Here is a 23,400-nt window from a genome sequence, read left to right as displayed (position 1 = left end):
GTCGTGTTTACCTATTCCAGAGCCAGAGGAGAAAGGAGAACGTACAACTCTAGATCGTAAGCCTGTGAGCCCGGAACCCTCGTAACCGAATGTATGGGTTTATCTTAATCCGTCAATTCTAGTGATGTCAGACCCTTAGAACGTATGGAATGTAAAAAGTGCTGGGTAGATCGCAGGCACAGTATAAAGAAATAAAAATAACTCCGCTCATAATTAAAATGATAGAGCACCATAGGCAGTGGCGTGTTTATCTGCGGTGCCGCCTGCCACTTCTTTGTTGCTGCTTTTCTTATACCTGGACATCGGGATATGACATCATACTCCAGCGCTCCGAAGGAAGAAACGGAGGACCATAGGACGAGTGGGCCGGTTGGGGAAATCAATGATCTCCCTATTAACTGGCCCATTGAGCAGTGGCATTTGTGGCGGGGGGGGGCTAATACCCCTATGGACCTGGTGGCCTAGGGCAGAATATACCACTGATCGTAGGGTGTGCATCTCCCACTACAATCTGTTAAAAATATCTGCTTGAAACAAAGGCCGGTCAATATTTAGGAGAGAAGAACCAGCAATCTTGGGTGATTAGGATAAGATAATGTCTCCATTAAACCTTTCTTTGAACAGCTCCGCTTTAACAATAACCCTAATTAAAGCAGGGCCCTTAATCCGGGAGCTCCTCCTGTACAAAGGTCAAGAGTGCGTCACTAATATTTGCTATTACTTGGAGACGATGGATGTAATAAAGGGGGCAGAAGACCAAGGAAGCCAGGGGGGCTTTATCCAACTAGCCAGGCATTATATGCATATACCTAAATGGATTTTCAATATACACAAAAATAAACGTTGACCGGATAAAAATATGTTATTTGGTCATCAGATTTAAGGATAATTTTTATTAATTCATTTCCTACCTGGTATGAAAAAAAAAAAAAAAAAAAAATTGTAAATGAGAATTTTGGGGCTTCCTCTAACCCCAGCAACTCAACTGATTTCTGCACCAATAATAAAATGTAAAAAAAAAATATTATACAACAACAAATAAAAAACAAAATTGTTAAATCACAAAATATACACTGTTCTCACAGTGCCTAAGACACTTTTTTTTTTCCTGATGCTTAGGAAATCAGGTTTTTAAAACTTTTTATTTTATTATCGTCGTTATATTGCTCTGTCCAAGAGACTTAAAAAAATAAGTAATACTGATTAATCAATGGAAATTGAGAAAATCTACCTTTTTCCTATAATTATATAATATATATTTTATAATAAAAAGGGAAATCATTTCAGGTGTAGTCAACAAGTAAATCACCTGGCTCTTGTGGGACTACAACTCCCATGATGCACCGTGTTCGCCAGTAGGGCATTGTGGGGGTTATAATTCAACCAAAGAGGCCACTTGGTTTTACTTGAGTTCATACGACAGGTTAACCTGTTAATAGAGCAGGGCCAGATGGGCAGGAAGGGGCGACTTCGCTAAACCCCTTCAAAAAATTCCTGCACCCAGATGTAAACTTATAGAAACCGTAGCATGTAGCTTATGTATGTAACATGTATGTAGTGCATTAACAGTACCAGATCTTGTGAAATAAATGCATTACATATATTATTTATATGTTTATTTTACAAACACATATGCAGAAAATAACAAATTCCATTTTATTTAGCATTTATATTAAACAAGCATTCCATTAGGGTTAAGCAAAATAGGCTTTTTTTTGTGCAACACATAATTGCAGGTATAACAGATTTAGCAAGCTCCACGCCACCAGACTATCGCACAAAGACTCCAAAACAACGCAACAAATTGGATGGAACATGAAGTACAAACGATACAAAAAAGGAGCATAAGCCAGAAGTGGAACAAAGTCACGATCGCCATGTAAACGATGGCCTTCCGTATGGGGCTCGCCATGGGACATTCAACTGCGATGCCAGGCGTAAGGGGAGCAGCACAGCTGTAAAAGGGGGGGGGATCAATGCAACCCTGCAGGATGCATTTCTCATAAGGTGCCCTTTAACAGTCTCTGTGCAAAGATGTCCACCTTACCAGGTACAGTGCAAATCAGCGTGATCTAAATGGAGACGATCTGACAGAGAGAAAGCCAGGCATTGCTCCATGCTGCCGTCCAGTATCAAGCAGTAGGACTGAACTCGGAAACATCTCGAGCCATGCTGGTGTAGGCGACCGGAGATTTGAGGTCTTGGGGGCCACAGGCATAACGTTTTCGTTTTTTTTTTTTTGTTATAGATCTCTCGTATATATATACACGAGAGATCTATATATATATAGGAATGATTTAAAAAAAAAATAAACAGGCAATGTCAGTTTTTAGTCAGTAAAGAAGTACAGCGGCACACGCACTGCTTCAACTCGTATAACACAACAGAGCGGGAATAAATGGAGTGTTGGTGACCAACAAGAACGGACCTATACTGGGGGAGAACCTTAATGTCTACAGTCGGAGCCTTCCTTATCAAACGAGTGCCAGGACACGATCTAGCAGAGGATCCGGAGAGCTAGACGTTGGTTATTCCTGTTCAAGAGATACTGAGGACTTTTCCATGAAAGAGCTGCATCATAATTATCTTAAAGCTGTTTTTTATGGATAAAGTTTCTAGCAATCAGTTCTTGGAAGTGACATTTAAACGTCGTGGAACCGTTCCTTCTCCTGACCCTAACTATCCATCAATGAATCCATCTCACCCAACGAGGGTCTCCTGAGCAGCGACTTATCATCCTGGTGATTGTGCCACGTGGCATGAAGCAGGCTTCCCCACGGGAATACAGAACCCTACAGAGGATCATTGAAGAGGAGAAAACGCATATCAAGAGGAAACAACCATATAAAACCAAAAACATCCCCAGAACACAGATTTGCTGCAAGAATTGGCCTTGGTCATACATAGCCGTTATTTCTCCAACAAAACGCTCACATATAAAACATAACTTGTACGTAACACGTGACATTGTCCAGAAACAATTTAAATGAACGGGGGAGACTTTTTTGACAAACACTCAGACTGCAAAAATATTAAAACAGATGCAACCGTCGGACGTCCAGTTTATTTCATATTAATACAGAAGCGCGATGGATGATACCAGCTCGTCAGGTTAGCGCTGTATCCATCTGCACGGCCAACATGGCAACGGAAAGCGAGTAGGTACAAAATATTGCTACAAGCGGAACTAATTCGGTAAGTTGTATTGCATATGAGGTTATAAGCACCATGTGATTTCCTATGGCCTATCAGATAAGTGATCTCGAGTGCAAAGGTTTGTCATATAATAGTATTTAAGAAAAATACATGGATTCCACAATAGTTATTCCTCTTGGACACCTCAAAGTGTGGAAGATCAACACAAAAAGTATAATACAGGGGTCGCTGGTAAGTTCACTAAAGTTGAAGTTCGATGGAGAGTTGAACAACTCGCCAATCTCACCATACATTATGATGTAAACGAGGGGTAAACGAGGAGCTGAGGTGGGTCCAGAATAAGACGTAGCTCAATCTCACATCAACCATGCATCAGAACCAACTCTAGTCCTATGTTAGGAGCACGTCACTGGGGTCATTAGGGAGTTTAAATGTCTGATTTTCCTGCAAACTCCTAGTTTACTGAACACCGTCCATAATGAGATGTATCTTTTACAGACACCGACCAAATGTCCCCCTCAGTCAGTCCAAACGCAAATCTTGGGTAAAATTTGGACAGAATGGACCACTTATAGCCTACAGGGCTGCTAAAGGTCACGAGGTCTGATTAGAGTAAGTCACGTGTGTCTGTATGGATTTCTGGTTTTGCTACATTGCCAACTTTAGTCTAACAGATACCGGACTCCATGATTCCCCTGCATCTGCCTGGCCGTCTCTCCTGTTGTGCAAATTTACAGTTTAGTTCACAAATTGAAATCTCAAATACAAGGGGACCTAGATCAACATATAAACTGCTTTTAAAGGATCAACATAAGCCTCTTGAGACCCTGGACTTGCTAAGATATGTACAGATTTGGCATTCAATTTGTTAATACAAAGAAGCAATTTTAGGTGACAAGGAACCCAAAATTGTGACTTTTCATGAATACTAGAGTCTGGGGTGTAAAATCCTAGCACCATAAAGACTTCAAACTTGTGTGACATTTATACATCCCATTCTGGTGCTAACTATATGCATAGAGTAGACACCCATAGCCATTTTGGCCGGTACCTTGGATAACAGTCATCGAAGGTTATCAGATATATGGTTTTGATTCATTAACATGTTCAAAATATCCATGTTTTCCAAAATACACCCAAGCTAGGCAATCAGAAAAGATACATCTGCCCAATTTGTGGCCGCGATTTGGCTGCCGTTAAATGAATACGGGGTCTCATCAAGACGGTAACGTCTGATGGCTACTCTTGGACATCGACTGAACCTACAGCAGTCATCAACTTAGGTATTCAATTTAAAGTAAACTAAGCCTCAAAGCCCCTACACTTAGCAACTGAACATGGAAGGGTTCCTCGATAGAACGGACTTTCCCAAGTTCATCATAGAGCTGTAGTTTCAGCTGAACATCTCCAGCGTGTTCAGCTGAAACCTCAGGTCTTCTTTGTCAGCAAGGCTCCTGCTCGGCAGGGACATCGACAAATAGAAAATCTGTGCGGTTTTAGCTAACTCCGTAGCTAAAACATGTGGCTTACTATTCATCATCATCAAAGACCGCTTGAGACACTGGTATGTAAACCGAGCAACAGTGGGCATGCTGGGCAATCCTGGTTACCCTGATGGTTGCTGCAGTCACTTTATACTCGAAGTGATTAAGACGGCGCTCCGATACATTAGGGTTTATTCGGGTTCTCAAATAATATGAAATTTTCATAATGTTCTGAAAAGTGAAGTAAATAAAAAATGTAAGACTAAAACAGTCTTTTCAAGATCCTTTCCTTCAGGCCTTTAAATATTTAATAATAATATATTTTCATATATTTTCAGTTAATCCTGTAGTCATGTCTCCTGGTCTCCTGTGTCTCTACAACACAGGGCATACTTTTTAATACTGAAGTTATCAGTAGTCGTAATAACCGGTCATTTACTTTAAAATAATACCGGATCCAGTTAATCATTCTTGGCTAATACAGCTTTGATGATCCCTGTCCAGGTTTTGGCCTGGAACAGACCTAATCAGGAGCTGGTTATCTCATAACAGCTGCCTCTTCCGCTTCAAAAAGCGGGTCGCTGTTACAAAAAGGAGACACTACGATTTTAAATCGCTTTCATTTGTAAACATTAGTACTCCTCTATGGGAAGATAGCCAGTTCTTTGGGTTTTAACATCCCTCTTGGTTGCCCAATGAAATAAATGAACTGCGGGATGGAGGTAAATGTCTCTTTACTGGTCAAAGACGTCTTGGTGAATACTGCTTATTGTGACTTGCAGATCGTTCTTGTGGAAAGGTCAACAAATGGCACTGGAGGACATCAAGACTGGCTGTGGTAGATGCACTATAAAGGCATGCCATCTAAATGCAGCATCAGCCTCTATCCATTGGATATTAACAGTCAAAAGGGTCAATTGATTATTATACTATTAGACGTGACAATCCTGGCTTGCATACGTAACGCTTCGTCTTACTTCATCTGGTCTTTGGTTGTTTAGGATAACAGGTTACGGCAAAGTGCGGTTTCTAGATCGCTAGTAATTACTGAAACGTTGCCTTCATTCGACGAAGGGTGTCTTGTATCTTTCGAGAATGTTTCTCCGACGGCATGTGATGGAAATTAGTATTATTAGCCGCTGCCAGGGCAGAGATATCCGCGTCGCTGAAATGCGCAATTCGCTGTCGGAGGTAAAACTGAAGTTCTGGGTCAGGGCCAAACGAGTAGGGGATTTCTTGAAATGCATGGACCTGGCTTACAACCTTTGCGATGTTTCTGTGTTAAAAGAGAGAGAGAGAAAAAAAATAAACTTCAATTTTTTTTTTAATTTACACAGATCTCTACTATACACTGCTTAATTCTAAACAATTTTACAAAAAAATAAATAAATAAATCAATTGATAAAAAGAGATGAGAAAAATGAATAGTTATCAGTTATTGATATCAGTATGACAAGTTTAAGCATTTCGAAGTCCAGCCCATGTGCCGTGTGTTCTCCATTCAGAGCACATGAGTAATTCCTCGTCTTTTTACATGTTTAAATTAAATTATATATATATATATATATATATATATATATATATATATATATATATATATATATATATATATATATATATATATATATATATATATTAAAAAAAAAATGCAAAATGAAATGTAAAAAACAAAGCTCTGGCTTTGCTTTTAAAATTTTGATAATTGTTAAACAGCAATAAGTGCAGTTATTCCAGTACTAGACTAGACCTTTATTAGGTTGGATCTTGGTATAGTTTGTACAGGATCACTACACACAATTTAATATATATAGATTTGGGCTTTTGGTTAAAGGCTTGGCCCAAAACCTTTAAACTCACCTTAATTTATTCCACTTATAGGCTCCATTGGCCATAGTGAACCCGCCGGTCTCTAGCTGCTGGACGTGCATGGCCAGCAGGTAAGCGGAAGGAATTGTGGGTAATGTTCTGAATCTGTCTCCTTTCATTAAACACAAGCTGTCACTCTTCAAAAACACCTAAGGGATCAAAAAAAAAGGAAAATTCAACACAAGATTCCCACATACCTTAATACTGCACAGCATTATTTCAACACGGATTCATGTGGGGCAGCTGCAGTTTCACGTTGATAAATGTAAAATAATGCACTTGGGATGTAAAAATCTCATTGCATTATTCTGTCAGCGACAATGGAAGAGAGGGACTTAGGAGTAATTATTTCTGATGACTTTAAAGTAAGCAGACAGTGTGATAAAGCCTCAGAATAAAGCGAGCAGGGTGCTGGGTTGTATAGCGAAAGGCATTAGTAGCAGGGAGGGGTGGTCTCTGGTGCGACTTCACCTGGGGTATTAATTCTGAAGACCCCATCACTGACATATATGAGAGAGTTCAGAGGAGGGCGACTCAAATGGTGAATTAAATTATCAGGAAACACAAAGGGATCTTAATATATAGCTTGGAGGAAAGATGTGATAGAAACATTTAAATACATACAAAGAGGTCATACTCTAAAACTAGAGGGCCAGAGGTTTAAATGTAATGTAAGAAAGTTTTGGTAGAGGGTAATGAGGGCCAGAGAGGGACTTTAAACACACATGAGACAGGAATATGGCCCCTGAATCCAAGATAAGACCAATGACTGATTAAAGTCTGAGTCTCTACATCATGAAAATTAGATGGGCCAAATGGTTATCTGCCATCAAATTCTTAGTTTCTATGATAAGTGACAAGCAACGTGGGGGGTGAGGGCGGTAATTTGGCAGATTTTATAGGAAAAAAACAAAACAAAATTCAGGAGAATTGTTTTTACCTCCACGGCTTTCAGTTCTTCTAGGATTTCACACACTTTATTTGGTAAACTTTTCCAGGCCTTTAGAAACGATTAAAAAAAATTATTATTTTTAAATTGTGCTTATTATAACCCAAAAATCGGTCTAATCAACAAAGGGCTGATACTCACGGGAAGCTGGCGCACAATCAGGTTTTCTAGCCCTCCTAATATTTGAACAGCAGTGGCAAAGTCTCGCTGCTCGTAGCATAGTTTCGCAACCAGGAGAAATTTGGTCAGTACGCTTGCCTGCAACTAAAGAGGAGAAACACATCAGGAAAAAGTGCGGAACGACCAGGAACAGCTTGAGAAAACAGTAAAATGTAACAAAAAATGAAGGCAGTTGTGCTTCACTGAGAGGGTGGTAGATAAGGAATGCAGCCTCCCAGCAGAAGTGGTAGAGGTTAATACAGAGAGGGTATTAAACATGCACGGGATACACAAATGGCTCCTAAATATAAGACAAGACCAACGACTGATTAAGGTTTGCTTTACAGCTGGGGTAATCTAGGTAATCTAGATGGGCCGCATGGGTCTTATCTGCCGGCAAATTCTATGGTTCTAAGAAACACAGAAGAGGCGCGTAGGGTTCAGTTTTTTTTAATGGGTTAATACTCGATACCTACCTTGGGAGTTGCACTCGTCACAATTTCAGCGGCAACCCAAGAGCTGACATTATCCGCAAAGCGCAGCAGCTGTAACAGATACTTGTCTTGAGCGCAGTTTGGCAGAAAGAGACTCCCGATGTCCGCTGGAGCGGTCTCAGCGTAAGAATTCCTGTTGGACACAAATTTACACACATTGACTAAGCAGAATACATTGACAGGCTTATTTTAGGATCTGCATCAGGGTCCAAAAGCTTAGGTATAGTCAGAGGCATCTGAGGAAGATGTCGGTGAACTTGGAAGCCAATTGACAAACTTCTCAGCAAAGTTACAGTACGGCAACCAGCAGCTACCCCCAAACCCAAAACCTCCCCGTCTTCAATGGACTCATTTTCGGATCAGCCAACGGAAGACATGAAGCAGCCCCATCCATACACACTGCAAGTAGCCGTCGTCCCCAACTTTAAAGACCACCAGGGCACTGGCTTATTCACATCGCCTTCGCTACAATCACATCATCCTCGCCATGCAGTCCTTGTCATTCCCATCAACCGCCGAAGCTCCCAGCCATCGTCTCATTCCGTACCAATACATCTCAACGTGTGTGAATGTTACTTTCAATTCCAATTATATTATTTATTTCCACTCTCCCCTATGTAACAATAAGCACCGAATAAATAAATGTGATATAACAAACACGATCAGGCTACACGAAACACAGCCTCAGCCGTTCCTCTTTGGATCAATGGTCTGAGACAGCTGTCCAGGTCAATCACAGGCTGGGGCAGCAGGCCCGTGGCCGGACCCCCACCTCACTGTCAGACTCCTGTAATTGCCCCAAATTAGGCCACCACGGGAGGCCACTTGTCTGTCTCAGAGGACGGAGCAGTAAATCTTGCAGCCAAACCTCCCAGGAAGAAACACCGTTAGCTATCAAGCTGTTTAATAGAATAACACTGTTAGCAATGATACTCTACAGCGACGGAGGGGTCCCAACCCCATGAGTGGTCCGTGCAGGTTTCGCTTTGAGAATTTTTTTTACCTTTGTCTTATTACATTATTTTTGGACCGGTTTGATGTACTGGCTCCAAAACAGCAATGGCTGCGGTACTACCAAAAAACTATACAAAAGCAAAACAAACCAGATCCAGGTAACACAGGAGCAAAGATATATGTAATATTTTGGTAAATAACGCATTGATAATTTGTTTTTACATCTTATTTTAGCTTATGGTATATAGTCTTAAGCGCAGTAAACATTGCTATCTTTATTCTTATGATGCGATTGTTGCTTTATTCAGGATTTCTTTCTTGTATCGGGGGCGCCATAGTCTTTTCTTACACCAGCTTTGATTAACGGTCATAATGCCGACTTACTTTGATACATTAGCTGATTTATCCTTAACCCCCAGAGCTCTTGAATTAAGGAAGTGGACAGGATGGCACTTCTGGAACATCTCCTAGAAAGAAACACAAACATTTAGGATATTGATGGGGATAATTCAACGGTTTCAAAGTCAAAACGGCATTTAATGAAGTGAAATGGTCTAGAAGGAGGAGATTTTGGAGGAGGAGTACTGATCAACTTGACTCCATATGCCCACAAAAATACTTTTATTGTTACATATTGTCCAAGCGCAGTCATTCTGGTTAAAGATCATTTTGGAATATGCCTTGGCCAAGATAAGAAACTAAAAAACTATAGTTATTTTTTTGTGAGGTGGGGCATTAGAGGCAGTGTAAGGGACTAACTTAATTAATTGGGGTCGATTGTGCTGATCTGTAGCATTTGTCTCCCTCTGGTGGCGGAAATTAAACACTTCCGCTGGGGCTTCTATGATGGAGCGCCGGCATGACGAGACCTTCCGGTACTCAGTCATAGAAGCCCCGACAGAAGTCCCGGGTAGCAGCGGAGGTTGTCTGCGCGCATCACACAGACATCCACCAGTTGCCCCCACTTGACACCAGGGAGTCTGAAGCACGGGGGACAAGTCTAGGGATGCATCGGTAAATTGGGGGGTGCATATAGGGGGAATAAGGCATATCAGGGAGGTGGAGTAGCAAGCCATGGGAGAGATGTGCATAACTGGGGGCAGGTTGCCAAATAAAAGGAAATAGAAACAATGCATTTTTCTCAATCATATTTTTTATTAAATATGAAAAATGAGTTTACGTGTGAATTAATATTTACTAGTAGTAGTAGGGTAGTTTTATAATCAGGGTCTCTTAAAATCGAGCAAACACGGTACAAATTAATAACTTTGACACTATAGACTGAATGCAAACCATTACAACAGGGTAAGAAATTCTGAACACTTTACCTGAATATTTAAGTGGAATATAAAACAAAAGGGCCTTGTGAATAAGGGATTCTCGCACCCCCCCCAGCACAATTATTTTTTCAACTTTGCCATGAATGGACCGAGGAGTGGCCATCTCCCTCCCTAACAACATATCGCCAGTAAAGCGCGCTCACCTCCTGCAGTAATGTCAGCTGGGATGAAATGTGCTGAACGCTGCACTCCAGTATAGAATACGTCCCACTCTCATCTCCTTTAATATAAGACAGCGAGAAATCCTCAGCAAAATTAGGGTAGCACGGACGAGGCAAAGCCAAGGAGATATTGTACTGCTTGTCCTTCTGGTGAAAGGCGTTGGGCCCATTTACTCTGGACAGCTTCCAGTTAAAACTCTGTAAAAATATAAATGTTAAATTAAGATGCACGTTCTTAACTCTTTGCTCTGTGAAGTTAAAGGGCCCAGAATACCATGCATGATATTTTGACAGCAGACTTATCAACTCAAAAAACTGTTTACAACAACAGACCCCTAATAGATCATATGGTCCTTACAGTCTGGGGCAACAAGGCACTTTTTGTATGGCATATAGATTTCCACTCCCACTATATCTTCAAGATTGTAAATTGCAAGCAGGGCCCCTCTTCACCTAGTTTGGTTTGTCTTAGCCTGTCAATTCTAGTCTTGTCATACCCCTTGAATATATGTATTGTAAGAAGCGCTGCTTAAATTGTTGGCGCTCTATAAATAAAAGATAATAATAATGATATTCTTGTCCTGTTTTGCATGCGCTATGTGGCAGGGGAGAGCTTGCTGCATGGAGCGCGCTGGCCAGATTACAGGACTATGTCTAGTCCACTGGAACAGCTCCACCTAGTGGTGAAAGATAATCATGACAAGATAATTTGGTGAACAGTTCAACCTGTTGCAGCCTATTTTGAAAGCTAAACAAACACAAAATCCTATAGCTTCACTAAAGGGACAGCCATGATATGCACTTTAAAGCGCGCAGCTCTGAAGCTCCAGTGTTTATTCATTTTTTTTTTTTACAGTTAATAAAGTGCTTAAAGTATCTTATTATGAATTATTAATTTCTGGGGCTCTATAGGACCATAAAACTACCCATTTAACACCCCTTTAGCATGGTAAAATATCTCCTACTAATATCTCAGATGGTTAATAATGAAAATTAATTCATAAAAGTATGCAATATGCAGCTGTGTTCAGGTTGTAGCCATTTATCACAAGGTGTTTGTGATTAACCCTTTTCTTATAAGCTGTGAATAGTGGTGCCTTATTTGTCTACAAGATGTGCACATTAAAAAGACCCCCAAACCTTTCTGGAAACGTTGTCTTCCGATAGTCTTGTGCACAGTGAGTGTAAAGATTTGGTATCGTCCTTCTTGTCGCTGGCACTTGGAGAAGAAATCGTATACTTCCTACTGGACACTTCTTGCAGGAGCGATAACAGGTGGTCTCCACGCTCATCTTTTGGAAGAATCTGAAAGCAGATTGATGTAAGGAATTACCCAGTGCTACATCTACTGCTACACTAAAAGAACTTGGGGGGAAAAACAATATCAGAAACTTATAGATGTGGGGTATTCGCAGAGAAAGGTGGAAGCATACATTTTTGGGGCAAAATAACATAAGAATAACCTTATTTAAGTATGTAGATGTTCAAACATCCTTAATGATTACTACACTGCTTGTGAGAGAAGCCAAAAATGACAAATAATCAGAAAAAGACACCAACTACATTCTTGACTCCAGCAGAGGACCAGTTACCTGAAACATTTAGATATAGATGACGATGATGATGGCACGCTACACATTAGAGCTTTATATTAATATACAATAAGGGCAATCATGTATCAAGACCAGCTTCAGAATTCCATTTTGAATAATTATGTTTTTGTGATCGAAATTCTGAACTTGGCCCAAAAGATCCATTGCTGCCAGAAATCTGACGCAATCTAAATGAGGTTTTTCGTTAAAAGGTCTCATAACAAACCATAAATTAATTTGTCTTTAATTAGCTCATCGGAGACACTGTGCCATCGGAGCCAGCTGAAATGATTTATTTAGGACAATTTATAATGAATCCATGGTTTCAAATTAAACCGTAATACCTGGGAATTGCTTAATTCTTCCAATTTGTCTAGAAGATCGGGGTTTACAAGGAAGTCTATGTAACAATCCTCAAGCCACATCTGTAGGAGAACGAGGGAGCGATGATAGACTTTCTCATCCAGAGGCGAGGAATTTGTATTCTCCCTAGAAGTAAAAAAAAAAAAAAATTATTATTGGAAACGGTGAAGTAAAAACCCAAACCAATTATCAGTATTTATGTATAAATTTGACTAGTCTGATTGTACAATAAAGAACAAACACAACCTGCTTTAACTAATCACACAATTACTGTATTGTTCTTGTCCATATTGAATACATCAAACTCTCAGTGTGGGTTGGAAAAAGTATGTGAACCCCCTAGGCCAGGGGTGTTCAACCTGTGGCCCTCCAGCTGCTGCAGAACTACATCTCCCATAACGCTCTTTCAGCTAAGGGTCAGGCTGAGGATTATGGGAAATGGAGTCCTGCAGCAGCTAGAGGGCAACAGGTTGGACACCCCTGCCCTAGGCTAACCACTTCAACAAAAGCTAATTGGAGTCAGGAGTTAGTAAACTTGGAGTCCAATCAGGTTTTGTAGGTGAAATGGAGACATTTTCTGAACAATTAATGCAGGTAACCAGGCAATTCCAATGAGTTCATTTAATGTTTCTTGGCATGGTAAATTTTTTTTTGGACTTTGTACGGATAACTTGTCCGAAGGCAGCGCTGTTTGCCCGCTTGCTCGTTACCTGGGAAAAGTGCTATTGATTGCATCGATGAAAAATTGCAGGAGATCATCTTGGGAGCTGAAATATCTGAACGTGTAGAGGAACTGCTGGACATACCCATCCAGCACAGCATTGCTGAAAGAAAAATAAAAAGATATTATTATACATGTTAACATGAGACTGTTTAACGAAAAACATGCTCCCAATATTAATCAATTAAAGGTAATTGTCATAGCTGAAAAGATAACCATAACTTAATCAAGCACGGAAACAGCTATCAGTTGTGTGATTACTGTATTTGCACCATTATAAGACTAGATTTTTCAGAAAAAATCATCTGAAAAGAACGACCTTATCGTTTCAAGGTCATCTTTTATTCAGACCTCAGATCTGCGTGATTATACACCACCAGCCAGACTCTGAACAGCAAGCCGAGGGTAACGTCAGTAATGGCGTGCGCCTGCATGCCCCCGCCACTAAGGATTCACAATTTAATTACCACCCCACATTACTACCCCCAGACTACTGTATATTGATGTTTTCCCCCAAAGGCTAATCTTATATTCTGCACCTTTCTTCTTTTTCTTTCAAAGCTTGAGGGGGGTCCTCTTATAATCAAGCAAAGTTATGTTATGGTTATTATTTTTCCATGTTCTTTTTCTAATTTTCTCAGATGGCACATTCAGGGTGTTTCATGTAAACATTGCTTAATTTCCCATGACCCCCCTTTATAATTTTGATATTTATATATTTGATATTATTGATATAAACATTTATTCTTTGTTCCTCCTAGCATGCGTCTGGTTGCATTTCTTTGTAAGTCAAATAACCAGCCAACCTATTCCAACCACAGACGTTCAATTTGTTAAAGTGCGTTAATATTATGATTTTAACCCAGCTAGATGAATATGCGCATGATGAAACACAGACTCGGACAATGATCCGATGCAGGCCATACCAGGAGTAGAGGTACACCATAAGCCCAAGTGGGGTCCCGGCTTGTAAACTTTTTGATGTGCTGTTCTGGCTTGCCTTCCCCTTGTGATTATAGATGAGCAGAAACGCGGGATCGTCGTCAGGATTTAGGATACTTTCTGACCTCGTCAGGGTGGCAACTGAAGGCAACGTCGACGGCTCAACACCCCACTGCTCTGCGTGCGACACCTGCATGCGTACAAAAGACGAGACCACGCCGTTTAATACTCATCTAGACAGATTTAACCATTTCAATGCGGGGTTTGAGGGGACAAAGCAAAATGGTAATTTTTAATAACAAGAACAACGCGCTGGCAGTTGAGTTTGGTGATGTGACCTCATACGACAGACTTATTACCCATCAAAGGTGAGTTCCCCGATACTGAAATAGTTAAAAGGCGGTTGGCTTAAGCATTACTTTTTCCTATGCAAACAATGGGGTTCCTTTGATATCCCATGAATATAAACCCACACAAACTATTACATATACACACACTTATGCAACGATGGCTGAGAATCATGAGAGTTACAGTTTGAGTCGTTAATGTTGTTAATGCCCATTAGCCTGCAATTAAATATTAACTACGAGTAATGCAGACTCAATTATTTATAACATATAGAATAAGAAATAAACTACCAACCTGAAGCAGTTTTTTGGACAGTTCAAGGAACTGAACCTTCGCTTTCATTTCTTCCAAGTGTCCTTTCAGTTTGGGTAACAATTCCTTTACATCAGAACCTTTAAAAAAATAAAATAAAACACAAGTTACCAAGTGAAATGGAATTCATTCCCAGGCTCACCGAAAACACATTTACATCTAACCCACGGGGAACAGAAATTACACAGCAATGGTTGAGCTAAAGGCTAATGAAACCACTAGGATGTAGTCAGACGTCCCAAACGTAAAGTCTGTATACAAATGAATTACAGGAGTGTGTTCTGCCCACTGATTGGCTGTTTAAGCTGTCAATCAGTGGCAATAAACGACGTAAATTCACATCAATGGGAAGACGTGACACACGTGCACCGGGGTCTAAATAGTGGTGGCGCCGACTGGAGGGTTGGGAACCGGGCAAATGCATTCGGGGGGATTCTGCAGAACCCATCTATGCATTTGCAGAATAGACCACGAGAAAATGTGATCGTTTTAGTCCTATTGTGGGCTAAATACTGTAATGTAGCCTTAACAGGCACGGTTCTGCATCATGATTGTATATGGAAGAATAAGCGACTAGCTGTAGGAGGCATGACCCCTTTGAAGTGGAGATATGATTCAGGAAGCCGAGAGGTAAGCCCTCCAGCTGTTGCGCAACCTCATTTCATGACACCCCCCCTTCAGCTGATCATCACAGGGGCGTCTTGAGAGTTTCAGTGCCAAAGCCGGCTTAGCTACCTGCGGTATAACCGAACCTGAGCGTTGATCCAAAAGAGATTTACCGAGCTTGTTCTCTCCCGCAGACCTGCCCTATGCTGCATGTATATATATATATATCTTTTAGACCAGTGGCTGACACCTTCAGTCGACGTTAGAGGATCTCTGTGTATGCCGGAAAACAAGTCATCTAAACTGACATGATCCAGGTGGGATATCCAGAAATTGTGGCCTTTTTGCAGCCCCTCAAGATCAGGAGATTAGTCTATAATTCCTATATTACAACCAATGACAAACACGCAGTAACGCTTCGAGTGAAAGTCAGTATAGACAATATTTTGGGGGGCACGCTGAAACCACACTCACCTTTATTTCGCTTTCCTTTCAGCAGTAGGTTCTGGTAGAGCTTAATGGTTTTTCTGTAATTTTTGGTTTCAATCATAAGTTGCTGTTCAAGTTCCTTCAAGGAGACAAAGAGCAAAACCGGTTTCAATTCAATAATCTAACTCTACGACTCTTTTAGCCAAACAACATTTTTAAAAAGGCGTTGAGTAATCAGCCACCCCGCCGCTGCTCTACAGGCCAGAGATCTCTTGTAACTGTCAAATATACGCTTAGGGTACGTCGACACTTTAGAAGATTTCCCATAACCTTTAGCCATCTTACCGATACATGTTGCCCCCAATGAGTAGACAGTTTATTGCTTCTTATATTCAGGAAAATATAGCCCATAATAATGATATGTGGTCTCCTGTATAGTGGCAACCGACCGAAATAAATAGATGGGGCTTAGTCAATGGCGTCGCTGGAACTGTGGTGCCCAAGCGTGCATCTTATGAAAGGACCACAATCATCACCATCATGATAGAGCCGAGCGCTTGGGCTGCTAGAACCAGAACTCCTCGACAAGCGTGGCGCATGCATAACAGGGTACTTAATTTATATAGACGCAAGCACTTACCAGTCTCTTGGCCTCGATGCTTTCCGAGCACTTATCTTTCTGCCTGCCCAGTATGTTAACATAACGCTGAACCTCCGAGTCAAAGAGCTGGGCTCCGTAGAAAGCACTGCTCCAGCCCATGCTACATTTGTACAGCTCCTCCGGGCAGATGGACATTGTAAAGCCCCCCTCCCGCGGCTTCACTACCTCGAGATTGTCTTCGTTCTCATCGGTAAAATCCGGGCTAAAACGGAAATGTTTACAGTCCGAAAGCGCTCTGTACGCGCAGTCCCCTTCAGACTGCTTCGCGACATCAGAGGTTTGGGACTGCTCATCCGTTTCTGCCGTCTCAGGCAAGCAATCCGTCATATCCCCCTCTTCAAATGAAGCTTGTCTGCCATCGTCAGCTGCCTCCTGCGTCTCAGTGCCTTTAAAGTGGAAAAAAGTAAAGGTCAGGTGTGGGAGAATCCATGCTGCATTTTTATTTTAGATCAGCGTGAAATGCCAAAAACTCCCAGCACCCCTTCAAGCTATAACAAGAACCTTTTAAAAGCGAGCAACCAAAAACGCACTGGCTGATGAGTGTTTCTGAAGAACATCTTTATAGAAGGTATATTATCCATTTAAAGATCGCCAGTTTAGGTGATTATCTACCTGTCTGTCTGTCTATCATAGACTGATAACACAGGAGCATGATAAGGTTCATACAGACTGGTTGGTCAGACATGTAGTACCTGCGTCAGAAAACGATGGGAGACTCTGGGATTCAGAAGATATTTGGTTTTCTGGAGTCACGGCCGCATCGGAAGCGATTGGTTTGATTTCTTCACTTTTTATGCTGTTAATTTGTTCGTTTGCTGAACTGTGTTCTTGCTTTTTGTACTTTCTTGATTTTCTCTGCACTCTCTTTAGCATCTGTGTAGCAATACAGGGACTGGAAGCGTCCTTTGTGTTTGTACTGTGAATCAAATAAAAAAATAAAATAATAATAATAACAACTTATCACACAGCACAGCACAGGCAATACGATGCTTATAATATCTTATAATAAAAGATGAAACGTCAAGCACTGCACTTCAGTACAACCATTTTTTTCTTTAAAACATACAAGAAAGTCGTATCATGTGGATCAATGTGTTTGAAACAAAAACATATAATACACATTATCATTTGCTTTATAAAGTATCATTACCATGCTGTTTGTCACATGAGCTTCATGTAAAACCAGGATTGTTGATCATCACAAGGACTAATTCAAATACTTGTATTTTAAGGGGTCTACCAATGCGGTGATCTAAGGACTTAAAACATGCATAGGGTCCAATGGCTGCCTTGGCATATCTTTGTGTCCATTTGCTAGCCAAGAATAAACCCAATGGCTGCCGTTAAACCCAGTTAATAGTACCCATTGCCTACTGTTCATTTGCGTATGTGGTATGATGACAATCTGTGCCCGTTCATCATCTGCCTACCTAGTATAAAGGTAATGACTGGCGTGTGACCCCTTAAACAAATAGGAAGGTGATCGTTGGAGGGTCACCCAACCCAACTGGTTTACCAATGATTATTTTCTTTAAAGCAGAAAGAATAACTATACTAGGAAGCACGTACCTGATGGACGAGGGAGATTTCCCGTTGACAACCTGGTAGAGATTTTCAAGCAGCTGATCATCCCAGTAAAGGTCACAAAACTTCTCACAGATTGCTCCACAGAAAGTAGTATACTGGAGGCCACCCAACGAGAAGATATATTCCCCTGTTGGTGTTTATACAGACACAGAAAAGCTATTACTTGCGTATATAGGGCTATTCTTTACAATACAATCATGCATTCTTTGGAAGGTCCTTAAAGCTTTTAGTTGACCAACATAACGAAGAACATGATGTAGAGTCACATAAGCTCTCAATACCTTAGAAATGCCTTTGTAAGACTAAACTGGAATTATGTACAAAACATGACCGCAAGAAAAGCGGTCTTATCACCATAGAAACCAAATAAAATGAGTTAAAAAGAAAAAAAAAAAAAAATCATCCTCAGGCATGTTACAAGACTTGTCCAGAATGCTTGCAATCTAATGCTACACAGTTGACAAAAAGGTATCACCTTGGCGCTGCCTGTTCCCTGTATTTCCACGGCTAACACGGTGCCGCCTGCCACAATTTTAGTTATTAGCGTATTCGTCTAATGTTCAATGCATCCGCCATAAAACGTGGATTGCGTTTAGGTTTATGGGAAATAACTATTTTTTTGTATCTTAAATTAAATTTTTTCGTAGGTGAGAACTCATACTAGCTTTGTAAGAAAACCTTTGCAAAATGCGGATGAGAAACCGTCTCCGACATGAAATCCCTGCTTCCAGAACACTGCAAATCTGGATAACCGTTTCAAAGCTAAATATACACCAATATCAGAAGTCCGTATACAAGTACGTTTTACTGATCTTGCGCAGAATATATTTGATTCATACGCTCGGATAAGGAAGTTGGCGATACTATTAATAAGAACCCTATGTCTACATGTAAATATGTTGAGAAATGTCACCAATAAATCATAGTTCAACAAAGTTTAGTATGTACCCATCGCAAGATCTTCTATTCCGTTTTCCAAATATCCATCGAAGGAAAATTCATCTCGTATAAGGTGCATAATTTTTAGCAACGGGGAGCATATTGTCCTTTTAGCCTGAGCTTCTCCGTTAGCAGCATTCAGTTGTGCAACAGATGCGTCATTGTTATAATTAACAACCGGAAGAGTCTGATCGCCATTGGAACTTGGAGCAAGCATCCCATTAGATAATGGAAGCTCTCCCGTGACATCATTAACTTTGGTTTGTGTTCCTCTATACACGGCAAGGGAGGGCAGAAGGAGTTCTTCACAGTTTTTGATGTCATAGCTACTAATGTCATTGTTTGCTACGGTGGCGGGAGTCCCAATACATCGAGGTACAGGCTCCGTTTCTAAAGACACGCTCGCGATGTGCTCGGGTATGCTAAGCTGAACGCGGACCAGCTTCAGGCTCCCCGTCTTTGGATCCTGCTTGAGCAGATAATTGTTAACGACCGGACTGCTCAGAACCGTGGAAGAATTGGAGGAAACAGATCCTTCCGAAGAAATGTTTTCTTTCCGATCAGAAGAACAACACGAAATGGTCGAATCGCGCGGGTTTGAACTTTGGATTCTTGAAGGAATATTGCAGGAGTAAATTAGGGACGTCTTATCCTCATAGGATTCCATGTCACTGCCCGAAATACCTTGACCCGGAGTCGCCTTTGATGTCCCATCTTCAAATTCTTCGTTACATGAGGATGAATTGGCATTTTTCTCACTGAAAAAAGTGAAAGTCTGTAAATATGAATTTGACGGCAGATAAGAAACAGTCTGCCTGTTTTTCCTCCTCTTTGATCCAAGAAAGCCCTATGCTTACCCCAAACAGTTTTAAATTCCCACATTGTATTAGCCTCTACCGCTTCTGTGGGATGATGTTCCTCTTATCTACCACCCCTTCAGTAAAGTGAAAACGTACCTGCAATTCTCTGTATTTTGCATCAGAATGATGGGCTTGAAATGAGTAGCAGGAGATGTGAACGCAGCCGGTAGTTTGGAACGTTCATTCTTCAATGGAACTGGTCCCTTCACCGCCATAAGTTTATTGGTTGTTGAAACTGGAATAAACCCTGTAAACGAAATACAATTGAAAGGAAAGAACCGTGGCTGTGTTATCAGCTCATTTACTGTAATTTTTGGGCTTCTGACAGATTTTAGATGTAGTACCTGAAGAAGAACCTGGAAAGTCTCTGGGGTCTTCAGTAGAAAGAGGTTCTTCATATCCTGCGTGCGGACCGGACTGAACGTAAAGAAATATATATATTACATTGCGCAATTCCAAACGTATAAATCGTCAATCATATGGTTTAACCCCTTCATGACAAAGCCGTACATGTACGGGCTTACAATACATTGTTTTTAATGGGTTTAAGCACAACCCATTGTGCTTAAGGGGTTAAGGGGGGCAGCCCCCAAAAATGTATCTAATTTCATGAAATCACTACTTTTAATTTCTACCATAGGAAGCCTGAAAACACTTGGCAACACGGAAAATGTAGACAAGAAACGGACACATAGGTATATTTAATGTTCTCACCTTATACGTAAACTTGTATATGTCCGCCCAAATAACTTTACTATCTATACCTTTCCGTACCAGATAATCTCTGCAAACCTGAAGAAAATAAAGCTAAATGTGAAAAAAAAAACCAAAACAGATAAAAGAAAAGCCCATCCATTTTTTAATTACAAAGCTCAAAACTAATTCATCCTCATGCTGGTTCAGGTCACCATACTACAGTTTCTATGATTTATGTCGAAATTAGTAATTTCTTAAATTGAAAACCCACATATCTAAAGCCAGCTTATTTGAAATATTTTACCGGTAGACTAAAGAAGGAGCAAAATAGCCAACGATTTAAATATTTTGGGATCCCTTTGACAAAAATAAACGTAACATCTGAAAAATATATCTTGCCAATTGTGTGTATGTATATATATATAAACAAAAGATAGAGTGCAGCGCTCCGTTTGTAACAACTCTATATTAATAGTGTTATGCAATACTTGAACATGTCCGTCCTTACAAAATAACACCCATCGTGCATAATAAATAAAAAAATAAAAAAAAAATAAACCAGGTATACTTCGATTCAAATCACATGTGATGTCTTCTATGAGACTCTCAGCAGGTTCACATGAAAAATAAAAGAAACATATAGATAATAGTATAATATTGTTTATACAAAAGATATTAACCCTCCTATAAGATTTTAATTTATTATGCACGATGGGTGTTATTTTGTAAGGACGGACATGTTCAAGTATTGCATAACACTATTAATATAGAGTTGTTACAAACGGAGCGCTGCACTCTATCTTTTGTTTGTTTTATTGTCACGTAGGGGTTAAGTGTTAAGTGCTGGCAGCTATTTATACTCACTTTATATATCAAAATATCTATTAGAAGCGCCGTCATTCACTTTATTTTTGTACACACACTATATATATAAGCACACATATAGAGCCTCTGTACGCATATGTAGATGTTCCATTTAAAATCAGCCATTTCCAGCATTAACCTCGTCTGCGCTGGATTTCTCATCCATTTCATGTTATTTTAATGGACAGAATTTGCTTTTCTTAACAAAAAAAAGTAAACTTCTAAGTGACCCCAAACGTTTGAAAGGTAATATATATAAAGTGCTTGTAACTACAAATATTATAACAAAAACACACCCTGCCTTAATAAAAACTGGTATTTCACAATAAGTACCTGCAGAGCTTCAGCCAAACCAGGTCGTTCCTCGGCGTTCCGCTTTGCCATGTGCAGAAGGAATTTCTTGAGTTTTTTAGGCAGCGCTAGTTTGTGATTTGAAGGGTAATTGAGTTTGGCGGCCGACCATAGGATCGCAGCTATCCCGTAAACACAGGCCTGGAAAAATGAAACGTACGCACATTCATTTCTTTAGGAATGGGAAGGATGGCTTAACGCCAAAAACAAATAAAGACACGATAAAACAAAGCAAAAAAATAAAAAAATGCCAGAATTCTGATATTCTGTTAAAATGTATTCTATTATTCACCATAAGGCAGTATTATAGGGAGTCAGGGTGTTTGTCTAGTAGATCGGGCTAAGATGAGAGAGCGAGAACTCAATGTATGAAAACATTATGTGAAAGCTTGAAAAAAATTAAAATATTAATATTAAAATATTAATTCATTAAAAACACAATATTAGCAAAAGGTGGGGTTAAAGCGGTTAGAGCTCTCTTCTAACAATGATATTGAAATTATACTAAGAAGTAATTTTAGGACGAACTAGAGCCTGCGAAAAAGAATATAATATTAACACACATATATATATTATATATATATATATATATATATATATATATATATATATATATATATATATACACATAGATAGGGACAGCAGAAAGGAACCAATTACACATAAATGTATCTTTTATGGGAAATGCACCCAGATCGAAAGGATGTATGTGACCTGAAGCCTCCAGTAGTACAATGCTCTGGAACATGCAGCGGGTGTCCTGGCACTGACTGGGTTAAAGTACAAACACACATTTTGCCATTCATAGTAAAAGTCTAGCAGCCCTGCGGCAGCATCGTTTTAATGAAGGGTTTCAATCCATTCATGTTGTGACACAGCATCGCTAGGGAGGTTTCATAAGCTGGCCGATCCTCTACGGCTCTTTAGAGTTTTAACAATCAGCAGACACAGCGGTTACCTTCTCTGTTCCCAATCCCTGAGGATCGAATTCGGGCGGCACACAAAACGCATCATAAGGCTCTAAATAATAAAATAAAAAAACAGGAAAACAAGAACAAAAATCAGTTTGGATATTGTCCATTGTAACACCATAGAAAAAAAGTATTTTTTATCTTGAACATAAAACCCTGGTTCTGTATACAGTAATAACCCCCAGCGCTATATATATATATATATATATATATATATATATATAATAAGAAACACCCCCCCAGCGGTGTTACCAGTAATATAACCCCCCAGTGATATAATTTAGCTATTCTTCTCTTATATCATTTATATGGAGTTTGTATATTATTTTCTTTAAATATATGAGCGCCTCCCATCTATGGTTGGCTTTTTTTGTGGATTATTTGGATTTTTGAGAGTATTGGAGGAATACTGAGGAGTTAAGTATATATATAATTTTTTTTGGAGGGGGGGTCTTTATTCAGTATAAGGATTTGTCACGTGGGGAGACTTTTTGGTTATTGTTTACCACAGGCAGTATGGTAAAGAGTTGGTGTGTTTGCTCATGTAAACATTATATTAGGCAAAAAACTGCAACTGGTTAAAACAAACAAAAAA

The 23,400-nt window shown here is 40.0% G+C and overlaps 1 protein-coding gene across 1 annotated transcript in view; it reads right to left on the bottom strand.

Annotated features, from left to right (window-relative positions):
- Positions 1-5,684: 5,684 nt before the first annotated feature.
- KNDC1 (kinase non-catalytic C-lobe domain containing 1) overlaps positions 5,685-23,400 on the bottom strand; it is a 32,255-nt gene continuing 14,539 nt past the window's right edge. Inside the window, exons 9-30 of the mRNA XM_053450607.1 lie at positions 22,793-22,854; positions 21,817-21,975; positions 20,638-20,715; positions 20,280-20,340; positions 20,020-20,170; positions 19,073-19,821; positions 18,107-18,251; positions 17,230-17,453; positions 16,517-16,923; positions 15,922-16,015; positions 14,824-14,921; positions 14,166-14,371; positions 13,229-13,342; positions 12,500-12,644; positions 11,704-11,868; positions 10,546-10,761; positions 9,447-9,529; positions 8,091-8,241; positions 7,597-7,719; positions 7,447-7,506; positions 6,498-6,655; positions 5,685-5,916 (exon numbers count right to left, since the gene is read on the bottom strand). Of these exons, the coding sequence (XP_053306582.1) occupies positions 5,685-5,916; positions 6,498-6,655; positions 7,447-7,506; positions 7,597-7,719; positions 8,091-8,241; positions 9,447-9,529; positions 10,546-10,761; positions 11,704-11,868; positions 12,500-12,644; positions 13,229-13,342; positions 14,166-14,371; positions 14,824-14,921; positions 15,922-16,015; positions 16,517-16,923; positions 17,230-17,453; positions 18,107-18,251; positions 19,073-19,821; positions 20,020-20,170; positions 20,280-20,340; positions 20,638-20,715; positions 21,817-21,975; positions 22,793-22,854 (3,881 nt within the window). The remainder of the gene's footprint in view (positions 5,917-6,497; positions 6,656-7,446; positions 7,507-7,596; positions 7,720-8,090; positions 8,242-9,446; positions 9,530-10,545; positions 10,762-11,703; positions 11,869-12,499; positions 12,645-13,228; positions 13,343-14,165; positions 14,372-14,823; positions 14,922-15,921; positions 16,016-16,516; positions 16,924-17,229; positions 17,454-18,106; positions 18,252-19,072; positions 19,822-20,019; positions 20,171-20,279; positions 20,341-20,637; positions 20,716-21,816; positions 21,976-22,792; positions 22,855-23,400) is intronic.

This window comes from Spea bombifrons, chromosome 11, assembly GCF_027358695.1.
Source record: "Spea bombifrons isolate aSpeBom1 chromosome 11, aSpeBom1.2.pri, whole genome shotgun sequence".
In the NCBI taxonomy this organism is placed as follows: Eukaryota; Metazoa; Chordata; class Amphibia; order Anura; family Pelobatidae; genus Spea; species Spea bombifrons.
Note: the sequence above shows the minus strand (reverse complement) of the source record. Positions and strands in the feature narration are given on the sequence as shown.